This window comes from Ipomoea triloba, chromosome 7 (genome assembly GCF_003576645.1).
Source record: "Ipomoea triloba cultivar NCNSP0323 chromosome 7, ASM357664v1".
Lineage (NCBI taxonomy): Eukaryota > Viridiplantae > Streptophyta > Magnoliopsida > Solanales > Convolvulaceae > Ipomoea > Ipomoea triloba.
In genome coordinates, this window is record NC_044922.1 from 18,395,661 (window position 1) to 18,409,105 (window position 13,445).

The window sequence follows — 13,445 nt, forward strand, 5'->3', positions numbered from 1 at the left end:
CTGGTGAATTAGAGAATTTGCAATTTTTTTTAAAGTAATAATGGCAGGCTAGCTCGCAACCCTACAATATTATATATGTAGCAGGGTAAGCCGGCCCAATAGGTTAGCTAGGCTTGTTTTTATAGTATTTCATTTAATCAAATCATTACTTGCATATTTGATGAAAATGCTTTTATTTTTTTTTTTAAAAAAATTGCATCCCTTCATTTCTTTGAATATTATTTAATTTATAAGAACTTGAAATCTTTATATATAATCTTCATTTCAAGTGGGGTAGCTCAAGTGGCAAGTGAGCTCTCTTTGTGGGGAGGAATTTCGGGAGAACCCGGGTTCGATTCCCACAAGTGACGATTCCCCCTGGGCCAGCTCCTGTGCCTCTCGGAGCGAATGTGGGTGGACCCCGGACCGTTACACGGACGGAGAGAAAGACCCTTGTAAATTTACCAAAAAAAATTGAACCGTGACCCACACAGCTGTGTGGACCACGGTCCACAGAATAATTATTGCCAATTTACATAGGTTGGAGATTTTTGAAGCAATTTCATAGTAGTGCGCAATCTTCTTCAATCATAGCCAATTTAAATATGTAATATATATTTTTGAATGATTTAATTACAATTAAAATTTAAAATGATTAAAATAAATAGAACAACATTGGAAATTAATTTAAATGTTTGTAATTATCATTTTAATGTAGGTATGTTTATTTTATTTAATTTTCATTAAAATTATAAATTTAAAATTAAAATAAATAAATAATTAATTAAAATATAGTATAGCAAAATAGTGGGTCCATAAAAAATTGAAAAAAAAAAAACCTAATGGAGGGAAATTTTTTTGTGATTGAGTGAGATAGTATGTGATGAGGTGGATATTGGTGCCCATAAAAAAAATGATGAAAAAAATCTCAATTATTAAGGTTGCTCACATATAAGCATAGAAATTTTCCTTGATGAGAGCAGGGCTAGACAAGACAATAGAGCTACTGAGCATACCATAATAGTTATACCATGAACTGGGGTTCATATTGCATTGTGAACCCTGATACGAAAATTCTATACCTTCGGTTAACGCATTCTGTACGTACAGTTAACTTATAATTGTTAACATATAATATGATAACTACAGGTACAAAAACTGTCAACTACAAGTACAAAATGTGTCAACTACAAATACAGAATCTGAAAGTTATTTTTAGACCAAGGTCTACAATAATGCAAGGTTGACCCTAGTCCGGCCATGGTGTAATTTGTCAGCATACCACAAAGTCACAAGTTACTTTATACTCCATAGGAAATAAGCTAAGGATCCTCATAATTAATGTCGAACAGGTTAAAAAAAGGGAGCTCATAACCTTTTTCTTTTTTTTTTTTTTGAAATTACACAAAAACTTCATTAACTAGCAACATCAAAGTTCAGAACACAGAGAATACAAGATTAAGGGTTTTGGAGGCACACTCAGCATGTACGATCAAGCATAATGACCAATTCCCTAGTTAAGGCATGAGTAACTCAATTCGCTTGGTAGTATGCAGCAAATTAGATGTCATCTACGATATTATAACCAACAAAGTTATACGTAGAATTGTGCTCCAAGAATGCAAGTTGTGTATTTGGAGATGCACGAGAGACGCACGTCAACTCCCTTAGGATATTCATCCCATTAAAGCATATGTTATACTCCATGCAGGATGAATAACAACTCTCTCCAATGCAAGGCATTTGGAGAAAACCGACTTTACAAAAAGAACTTCAAGCCTAGATTCACTAAACCCTTCAATCTTCACTGTTCTAAGCATCTCCACATCCTGATTAATAAAGTACTGGTAATGGTCTGGATCCACCAAATGCTTCAAAGTATCTTCTTCATATTGGCTCCATGCATTTTGAGCAAAGCAAGCCACGCCAACACAAAAATATAATGTAAAACAAATGAAATAAGTATAACCAACAACATTTTTTTTTGAAAACATAACAACATCAATACATAATAATACACTTCTATATGCCAAAAATTGAATCAACCACTAGAATATAAAAACAAATATATAAAAGTTAATAAAAAATACCAACAAATTAAAGTAAAAGAATCTCGTACTTTTTCCATGTGGTGACACTGCTCATTAAAGTCGAAACTACGTCAAATGACAGCGTTGGCAAAGTTGTTCCGGTGTTATTGTTGGCTGTTTGCGAGGGTGAAGGAAATGGCAAGGAAAAAATGGATAGGTAGTGAGAGGGGGAGAAGTGAGGCTATGGAATTGGGATTTAGGGTTTGTATTATTTACTATCTATTGCATCGGGATTAAGGCTGGTGAATTAGAGAATTTACAATTTTTTTTTTAAATAATAATGCAGGCTAGCATGCACCCTACATTATTATGTTGCAGGGGCCTAATAGATCGATTAGCTAGGCTTTTGTTTATAGTATTTCAATTAATCAAATCATTAGTTGCATATTTGATGAGAATGCTTTTATTTTTTAATAAAATATTTGCATCTCTTCATTTCTTTGAATATTATTTAATTTATAAGAACTTGAAATCTTTAGGAAATAAGCTAATAATCCTCATAATTGATGTCAATAGGTTAAGAAAGGAAGCTCATAACCTCCTCTTTCTTCTTCTTCTTTTTTTTTTTTTTTTTTTTTTTTGAAATTACACAAACACTTCATTAACTAGCAAGATCTAAGAGTAAATACCAGTGGAGGTCCTCCGACTTTGATGGCACCGCCACTTTTAGTCTTCAACTTTTAAATTAACCATTTCAACCATTTTTAGTCCTCTGACTTTGATGGCACTGCCACTTTTAGTCCTCAACTTTTAAATCAACCACTTTTAGTCCTCTTACTTTTTGTTTCTAGCCACCTATGGTCCTTCCTTTACAATTGGACATCTAATGTCATTTTTTCAAGGGCAATTCAGTCATTTGGTCCAAAATTTAGTGTTAACAAAGGAAAGTGGAGAATAGGGTTTCTTCAATTATTCTGATGATGAAACAGAGAATACAAGACAAAGAGTTTTGGAGCGCGCAACTCCGCATGCACTATCAAACATAATAATCAATTCCCTAGTTAAGACATGAGTAACTCAATTCGCATTTCATTAAGAGCAAATTAGTAGTCATCTTCGACATTACAACCAACAAGGTTATACGTAACCATGTACTTCAAGAAGACAAGTTGTGCATTAGGAGATGCACGAGGGAAAGGCATCAACTCCCTAAGGATATCCATCCTCATTAAGGCATGTGATATAATACTCCCTGCAGGATGAATAACAACTCTCTCCAATGCAGGGCATTTGGATAAGACCGACTTTACAAAAAGAACTTGAAGCTTAGATCCAGTAAACCCTTCAATCTTCACTGTTCTAAGCATCTTCATATCTTGATTAATAAAGTAATGGTCTCGATCCTCCAAATGATTGAAAGTATCTTCTTCATATTGGGCCCATGCCTACAACTCAACAAGAAACGAAAAACACCATGAGCGAACTCGAAAGAAACACCATGATTGCTAAAAATAAACTCGACGTACCATTGCTGCCCCAATACCCAATTCACATAGGTTGGGAGATTTTTGAAGCAATGTCATAGCAGCGGCGATCTGCTGCTCACAACTAAAACTCAAATCATGCAGTTCAATTACTTGCAGATTTATTGCAGTCGAAGAATTAAGCACGGCTGCTGCAACATCACCACGCTACAAAAAGAGTAACAATAGATCAAAGAAAACAATTCAAATTAATTAGCCCATCCACACAAGAACTTTAACATTAAATCCTTCCATCCATTTAATTTTTAGCAATGCAAGTAATAAAGCTAGATGGATTCTATTCTTACCATCAAGGAACCGCCAGACAAGCAAAGACTCTTAATTCTCTTCAATTGAAGTGCAAACCATCTCGGTTCAAACCCAGAATAAGCACTAATGTGAGACAAGCTTTCAAGTTTGGGAGCAATGATCTCAAATTTATCCATCCCCTCACAACCTCCAAGGAAAGCCAGCTTCTCAAGATTAGGAATAGTGGCGGAAACTCCATTAAGCTCAACGGTATTGAGAACTAATGAAGTTACTCCGGGGAATATACAGCGAGCATTTGCTGGAAAATCTACGATGAGACAACAGAGTCTCAGCTGCTTAATTGTGGGGCACGAGAATATACAAGCTGGCAGCTTAAGCGTACTTCCAAGAAAAAGCAAGGTGAGTTCTTCAATACCATTTCTTGATAGAAAATGACACCCCCACTCTATATCAGACTGCTGTAGCTTTGGCTCTAAGTAGATTTTTAAAGTAAATTTCTTGACTGGTCCACGACGGAGCAAGAGAATATTATATATTATGTTCAGAGCACTTGTGGAGTTTTCAGCTATGTAATTTTGGATGCTTCGAAAGAAGGCCTTATCAAACACAAGCCGCCCATGCTGCAACCAAACATTCTTCCAGAGGGTTGAGAGAATGGCCATTCTGGCAGCATCTCGGGTGGGCAAACACTCCAAAATTCTGTGTTTTAGCTCGGTTGGCAGTTCACTTATCAAATTCCTTGTTTCATGTTGTGTGGTTTCCAATCGAGGACTAGTAGCCATTAAATTAAATTGGGAGTAATGATGAGGAAGTACATTTAATTTGTTTGGGGTCGTTCAAAATCAGATCAAAGTTTAAACCATTCCATTCTTCAACCTGCAAGAAAAGGAAATTTGGAAGAAGAAAGAGATTAGCAGTATGAACTCAAATCATATTGAAATATATTATATAACCTCAAACTTTTCTCTTAAAATTTTTTAAAACTTTTGTTCTCTTTTTTTTTTTTTTTTTTTTTTTTTTTTTTTNCTTCAACTTTTAAATTAACCATTTCAACCATTTTTAGTCCTCTGACTTTGATGGCACTGCCACTTTTAGTCCTCAACTTTTAAATCAACCACTTTTAGTCCTCTTACTTTTTGTTTCTAGCCACCTATGGTCCTTCCTTTACAATTGGACATCTAATGTCATTTTTTCAAGGGCAATTCAGTCATTTGGTCCAAAATTTAGTGTTAACAAAGGAAAGTGGAGAATAGGGTTTCTTCAATTATTCTGATGATGAAACAGAGAATACAAGACAAAGAGTTTTGGAGCGCGCAACTCCGCATGCACTATCAAACATAATAATCAATTCCCTAGTTAAGACATGAGTAACTCAATTCGCATTTCATTAAGAGCAAATTAGTAGTCATCTTCGACATTACAACCAACAAGGTTATACGTAACCATGTACTTCAAGAAGACAAGTTGTGCATTAGGAGATGCACGAGGGAAAGGCATCAACTCCCTAAGGATATCCATCCTCATTAAGGCATGTGATATAATACTCCCTGCAGGATGAATAACAACTCTCTCCAATGCAGGGCATTTGGATAAGACCGACTTTACAAAAAGAACTTGAAGCTTAGATCCAGTAAACCCTTCAATCTTCACTGTTCTAAGCATCTTCATATCTTGATTAATAAAGTAATGGTCTCGATCCTCCAAATGATTGAAAGTATCTTCTTCATATTGGGCCCATGCCTACAACTCAACAAGAAACGAAAAACACCATGAGCGAACTCGAAAGAAACACCATGATTGCTAAAAATAAACTCGACGTACCATTGCTGCCCCAATACCCAATTCACATAGGTTGGGAGATTTTTGAAGCAATGTCATAGCAGCGGCGATCTGCTGCTCACAACTAAAACTCAAATCATGCAGTTCAATTACTTGCAGATTTATTGCAGTCGAAGAATTAAGCACGGCTGCTGCAACATCACCACGCTACAAAAAGAGTAACAATAGATCAAAGAAAACAATTCAAATTAATTAGCCCATCCACACAAGAACTTTAACATTAAATCCTTCCATCCATTTAATTTTTAGCAATGCAAGTAATAAAGCTAGATGGATTCTATTCTTACCATCAAGGAACCGCCAGACAAGCAAAGACTCTTAATTCTCTTCAATTGAAGTGCAAACCATCTCGGTTCAAACCCAGAATAAGCACTAATGTGAGACAAGCTTTCAAGTTTGGGAGCAATGATCTCAAATTTATCCATCCCCTCACAACCTCCAAGGAAAGCCAGCTTCTCAAGATTAGGAATAGTGGCGGAAACTCCATTAAGCTCAACGGTATTGAGAACTAATGAAGTTACTCCGGGGAATATACAGCGAGCATTTGCTGGAAAATCTACGATGAGACAACAGAGTCTCAGCTGCTTAATTGTGGGGCACGAGAATATACAAGCTGGCAGCTTAAGCGTACTTCCAAGAAAAAGCAAGGTGAGTTCTTCAATACCATTTCTTGATAGAAAATGACACCCCCACTCTATATCAGACTGCTGTAGCTTTGGCTCTAAGTAGATTTTTAAAGTAAATTTCTTGACTGGTCCACGACGGAGCAAGAGAATATTATATATTATGTTCAGAGCACTTGTGGAGTTTTCAGCTATGTAATTTTGGATGCTTCGAAAGAAGGCCTTATCAAACACAAGCCGCCCATGCTGCAACCAAACATTCTTCCAGAGGGTTGAGAGAATGGCCATTCTGGCAGCAACATTCTTCCAGAGGGTTGAGAGAATGGCCATTCTGGCAGCATCTCGGGTGGGCAAACACTCCAAAATTCTGTGTTTTAGCTCGGTTGGCAGTTCACTTATCAAATTCCTTGTTTCATGTTGTGTGGTTTCCAATCGAGGACTAGTAGCCATTAAATTAAATTGGGAGTAATGATGAGGAAGTACATTTAATTTGTTTGGGGTCGTTCAAAATCAGATCAAAGTTTAAACCATTCCATTCTTCAACCTGCAAGAAAAGGAAATTTGGAAGAAGAAAGAGATTAGCAGTATGAACTCAAATCATATTGAAATATATTATATAACCTCAAACTTTTCTCTTAAAATTTTTTAAAACTTTTGTTCTCTTTTTTTTTTTTTTTTTTTTTTTTTTTTTTTGTAAATAGAATTACTATCATTAAAAATGACACACGTATTGATTTTGTTTTTTATTTTCAATTTTTAAATGAACTTAGTGTTACTTTAAAAATAAATGAGCTTAAAGTCAATTTTTAAAGCTCCGCTCACTTCTCATTCCTAGTCTGAATGAATATGTAGTAGTAACTTAACTTAAGTTACTACTACATATTCATTCAGACTAGGAATGAGAGGTGAGCGGAGCTTTAAAAAAGTAAGCTTTGGCCTGTTACGAAAATCTAAGACTTGGACCTAGGCCTAAGCTGTATGTAGGTTTTTTGTTAGGTTCAAGCTTGAGCCTATAATTGGCCTGACCTAAAGCTTTTTTAAAAACATACTTAGGGGGTGTATTCAATCATGACTTTCATAGAATTTGAAAGACTTTTATAAACATTAAAAGTTTGGAGGTATTCAATTCAAACATTTAGAGAGTATTTAAAAGTCATGCGGTATTCGATCAAGATTTTTAAAGAGTTTTTAAAAGTCATGTGGTATTCAATTAAAACTTTAAAAGAGTTTTTAAAAGTCATGTGGTATTCAAAAAGTTATGAATTTGTAAGGACTTTTTAATTTTAGAACTTCTGTAGACTTTTATATACTTTTCCTTTTCAAATATAAATAGTTGAAATCCAACCCCCAACCCCAAGATTTCAAAATTTTCTTTCTACCAAGTACCAACTCTGAAGGTTCTCTCTCTCTCTCTATTTAAACTCTATTTTTTTCTCCTTATTAAAATTTTAAACTTTATAAACCTTATACCTAAATTCAATAAATTATTTTTTCTTCATTATCCTATATTTTCTTCATCCCTAAACTCTACCAATTTTTTTCTCTCTCCTAAACTTTACAATCTTCCTCTAAAAATTAAAAATAATATTATTTTTATTTCATTGTTGCTTGTATATTTTGATTTTTTTTTTCTATGAACTTTTTATCCTTAACTTCTAAATTTTTTCTCCTATATACATGAACAGAGTCAATTTTTTTTATCTATGACCGTCAATTTTTACTATATATTTCATAATATTCATATGTTTATTCGTAATATATTTTATCTTTTTTCTTTTTAACAACATGCTATTACGAATAGTGAACTATTGTTCGTAATAGCAATTTGAGGCTACAAAGAGAAGCACCTTGTTGTTATTAGCAGTCCTATATTGTTATTGTAAATAATAGCTCTTTGCTTGATGCCTAGCAATATATCAAATATAATTTATATATATATATATATTATTAATTTTTTTTATTTTATGCAACTAGTAATTATATTTTTTTAAATATTAATTTCTCAAGAAAAAGTAATTATATTTTTAAATATTGTATTTGAACAATTCTATAACTATAAATTTTAGTGTTTAATATTGTTATGAATTGCTTATGAAAGTTTTAAGGATGTATTCAATTTAGAATTTTAATGACTTTTTAAAATAAAAAAGTTGATAAAAGTTTATGCAAGTTTTTTATACATACTTTTATAGAGTTTTACAAAGTTTTAAAAAGTTTTGAACGACTCTATGAAAGTCAATAAAAGTTTATTAAAATCTATCATTTTAAAAGTTTTTAAAAGTTTACAAAAGTTTTTAACATCTATCTTTTTAATATGTGGCCATTAAAAAGGGTTCAAAGTAAGTCTTACTTTGAGCATATTTAAAACCTACATGGTAAGTTTTTCTAAAACTTTAATATGTATTGCTAAACAATTTAAGAAATATACCAAATGCAAGATTAATACATAACTATATAAGTATATCATCACAATGCAAACATAATAGCATTAAAACATAAAATAAAATAAAACAAGTCACGACTTCAGCATGCTCGTTAACTTGTTTAGGAATAAATTCAATTTTATTATTGCTTGTCATCCTATATAATTTCATAAATAGTTAACAATCAACTCACATAATTAAGTCATGACACTTCATTAAATATTATAACAATAAGAACAATTAATAACCAATTAAACAATAAAAACATGTATAGTAGAATTAGCAACAATGTTTATAGTTGAATCAGAATTTAGAATGAGATAGGGTTAGAGTTTGGTGATTATATATACTTGGGGTTAATGGGTTATATTAGGTATAAAATAGAATATATACTTACTTAATATTAAAAATAAATTATATATATATATATATATATATATATATATATATATATATATATATATATATAAAGGCATGGTCTGTTTAGTTTAATAGACGTTGAAACGGGCCCAAGCCTAGCCTTAGCTTTTTACTAAACAAGTCAGGCCTAACTAGACCTTAATTAGGTTAGGCCATAGGCCCCTACAAACGGGTGAGGTCTAATCCCATCCTTAATTGAGAGATTTCTGTAGATCTATAATAAACTTACTATTATAGGTTACAAAACCACATACAAGTTTATTACGCTATTACGACATGTTTATGAAATCTCAATTACATGATAAATCATTAAGTCACTTTTAAAGGTTCGTCATTAAATTAGTACTATATGTTCGTTAAGTCACTATTATAAATCCATCAATTTACTACTACAAGTTCATTAACTTATTCTTGCAAGTTTATCAAACAATACTACATGTCTACTATGTCACTATTATAAGTTTATTAAGTCAATACTATAGATCCATCGCACAAATATTGAAAAGACATTATAAAAATCTATTAATATGACTATTATTTAAAATATTTGAATAAAACATTTTGAATGATATATTTTTTATACATTGAATTTATTATACAAAAATAAATAAATAACAATGTGCCATTGAAATGTTTTGAAGATCTTCTTTGCATTATATTGTTCAAGCCTACAAATCCCATTAACTCTTTGAACTTTAATTTGAAATTTCTAACATATATAAGTTTAAGAATTAATTTACTCTTAACTAGAGTTATCAATGAGGAGGATGAAGAAAAACCTCAACTCACCTTATCAACAGATATAATATGAAACAAATAAAATGAAAAAAAAAATTTAAAAACTAGAGCAAAGAAAGCCAGGCCACACCAACACAAATATAATTTGAAACAAATGAAATAAGTATAAGCAACAACATAAATACATAATACACTTATCTATGCCAAAAATAGAATCAACTACAAGAAATGGAAAACAAATATATAATAGCTAATAACAAACACCAACAAAGCAACATAATATCTTACTTTAGCCCTAAGGTGTCACTGCTCACCAGGGTTGAATCTACATCAAAGGGCAGCGTTGGAAAAGTTGTTTCAATGTTGTTGTTGGTTTTTTGCGAGGGAGATAGAGGTAAATGGCAAGGAAGAAATGGGTAGACGGTGAGTGGGGGAGAGGTGCGGCAATGGAATCGAGATTTAGGGTTTGTAGTATTTACTATTTATTGCATTCGGGATTGGGGCTGGTGAATTGAAGAATTAAAAAATTTTAAATAATAATATTAGGCTAGCCCATGTGTCTTACTTATTGTCGGGTCTCGAATTTCCTAATCCACACCCTGTCGTATTATGCAGCAAGGTAGGCTGTCCCAATAGGTTAGACTTCTTTTATAGTATTTAATTTAATAAAATCATTACTTGCATATTTTATGAGAATGTTATTATTTTTTAGGCAAAAGGGTCGAATAAATCCCTAAACTTTACTCAAAAAGTCAATTAGGCCCATAAGATTTAAGAAGTTGCAATTAAACTCACAAAAATGTTATTTTGGAGCATCAAATCCTAAAAACTTGTTGGTGACCTTGTAGGCAAATTGGGGTTCTAGTCATTCCGGCGACCGTCTAGGTAATTTCCAGCAAGCAATGTCAAATACCAGCGAGTGACGACTGTCAAACGGTAGCCAGTCGCGTTTGAAGAAGGCGACAAGCTAGGTCGCCTTCTCCAACAAACGGAAATTGGTTGGACACTCGTCATAGAGGACCGGAACTCTAATTGACGTGTAATTAGTCCAAAACAAGCCAATTAACCAACACAAATATAATGGATAACAAATCAAATAACCATAAACAACAACATAAATACCTAATACACTAATATATGCCAAAAAGGGAATCAATCACTACATAAATTGGACACAAATATACAAAATTTATGAACAAACACCAACAAGGCATGATAATGGGGTGTTTGGTTATTGGCTTATCAGCCAATTTTTGGCTGATTTGACCATTTAGAGCTGTTTGACTTGGTCAATCACCTGAAATGAGTGTTTGGCTAATGGCTTTTTCCTCCGACTGATTCATCCCAATAAGCTAGTTTTTGAAACGTTGGGTGAAGCAACGTTTTTGGATGGCTGATTACAATTAATTTCTAAAAGACAAATTTACCCATCTTCTTTTCTCCCCTTCTCCCCCTTTCACTGGCAATATTCTTCTTTTCTCTCCTTCATCCCTTCTCACTGACAGCCATGGACAACACTCAAAGAACACACATCTAAAGCCACAAATTAAAAGTAACTAATAAATGGAAAAAAACTATCAATTTATCACGAAAGTCTTCATCCTCAACATTCTGAGCACACAACAAATACATAAACTATATTTTGTATTTTACAAATTAAAAGAAAAAAAACAATAAAAAAACTAACCCAAATCAATCATCTTCATCCTTGCTATCATTGCTTCTCACCCTTCTTATTTCCGATTGCTTCTTGCCTCTAATTCTCGCTCATTTTGTGGCTTCTCGCTATTTCTTCTCTGATTTGGGGTAGAGGGTCTAGGGATTTTATTTAATTTGGGCTTTGGGTTTAGCATTTAATTTAAAAGAAGGGGTACGGCGATACGGGTGGGTGGATTTATAATAATAATAATAATAATAATAGGTTATTCATATTAATAATAATATTTTTTCAATAAAATCATTTTAGAATTATAGTTAATTAAAGCTCAAAATAACATAACATGCTCATACCCTTAAAGGTCATTTTACATGCAATCAGCTAATAGTAAACAGCTAATTTACCAAACATTTTTTTATAACCAGCTAATACAATCAACTGGTCAAACCAGTTAGGGAAAATTGCATCTTTGGTCCCTGAGCTTTAAGCAAGTTCCGACTCAGTCCCTGAGTTATAGCCGTATCCGAGTTTAGTCCCTCAGTTATGAACGAAGTGGCGCATTTGGTCCCTGGCCGTTAAAACTAACGGAAAAATTAAAAAATAGTTAAAATTTGAGGGGTAAAATAGGAAATTCACATTTTATTATCCTTCTTATATCGAAATCACTTTTATAACATCATTTTTCACTTCTTAGCCTCTTATGAGAATTTCACCAAAAAGAATAACTTGAGATTTTTAGTATGTAAAAAATATTTTGTATGCAATAGTTTAGTCAATTGTCGTCTTTTGAAGTTACAAAAGTTTTTAAAATTTTCATAACTGATTCTTAGGTTCCACTTTCATTACTCTGGTTTTAAGAAAACAGAGTTTTCTATCTCAAAAGTTCTAGTTTGATTACCTTTGTTGCTTAGTAAAGAAAATAAAAAATCATTAGGATAGTGTTTTCATATGCCTAAACACAATGATCAAGTGTTTCTTTGTTTGTACTAGGCCTTAAGTTTGTTATACGAGAGTCAGGCTCCTAACAAGTCATACTAAAGTTATTGAAATGCTTTTAGAATTGAAAAATATTGAAAATAAGAGGCTAAGAAGTGAAAAAATAATGTTATAAAAGTGATTTTGATATAAGAAGAAGAATAAAATGTGAATTTCCTATTTTACCCCTCAAATTTTAACAATTTTTTAATTTTTCTGTTAGTTTTAAAATTTGGTCCTTGGCCGTTAAAACTAACGAAAAAATTAAAAAATTGTTAAAATTTGAGGGGTAAAATAGGAAATTCACATTTTATTCTTCTTCTTATATCAAAATCACTTTTATAACATTATTTTTTCACTTCTTAGCCTCTTATTTTCAATATTTTTCAATTCTAAAAGCATTTCAATAACTTTAGTATGACTTGTTAGGAGTCTGACTCTCGTATAACAAACTTAAGGCCTAGTACAAACAAAGAAACACTTGATCATTGTGTTTAGGTATATGAAAACACTATCCTAATGATTTTTTATTTTCTTTACTAAGCAACAAAGGTAATCAAACTAGAACTTTTGAGATAGAAAACTCTGTTTTCTTAAAATCAGAGTAATGAAAGAGGAACCTAAGAATCAGTTATGAAAATTTTAAAAACTTTTATAACTTCAAAAGACGACAATTGACTAAACTATTGCATACAAAATATTTTTTACATACTAAAAATCTCAAGTTATTCTTTTTGGTGAAATTCTCATAAGAGGCTAAGAAGTGAAAAATGATGTTATAAAAGTGATTTCGATATAAGAAGGATAATAAAATGTGAATTTCCTATTTTACCCCTCAAATTTTAACTATTTTTTAATTTTTCCGTTAGTTTTAACGGCCAAGGACCAAATGCGCCACTTCGTTCATAACTGAGGGACTAAACTCGGATACGGCTATAACTCAGGGACTGAGTCGAAACTTGCTTAAA

General features: G+C 32.4%; 2 protein-coding genes across 2 annotated transcripts; both read right to left on the reverse strand.

Moving 5' to 3' along the window:
• Positions 1 to 3,819: 3,819 nt before the first annotated feature.
• LOC116024269 (F-box/FBD/LRR-repeat protein At1g13570-like) lies at positions 3,820 to 4,584 on the reverse strand. Its single transcript, XM_031265158.1, has one exon. The coding sequence runs from the start codon at positions 4,582 to 4,584 to the stop codon at positions 3,820 to 3,822; it is 765 nt and encodes a 254-aa protein (XP_031121018.1).
• Positions 4,585 to 5,907: 1,323 nt separating this feature from the next.
• LOC116024270 (F-box/FBD/LRR-repeat protein At1g13570-like) lies at positions 5,908 to 6,714 on the reverse strand. The gene has a single exon (XM_031265160.1). The coding sequence runs from the start codon at positions 6,712 to 6,714 to the stop codon at positions 5,908 to 5,910; it is 807 nt and encodes a 268-aa protein (XP_031121020.1).
• Between the last annotated feature and the right edge of the window lie 6,731 nt (positions 6,715 to 13,445).

What these genes read in the sequence shown, in the direction of transcription:
- LOC116024269 (XM_031265158.1), bottom strand. Translation starts at nt 4,584, where the DNA reads ATGGCTACTAGTCCTCGATTGGAAACCACACAACATGAAACAAGGAAT.
- LOC116024270 (XM_031265160.1), bottom strand. Translation starts at nt 6,714, where the DNA reads ATGGCTACTAGTCCTCGATTGGAAACCACACAACATGAAACAAGGAAT.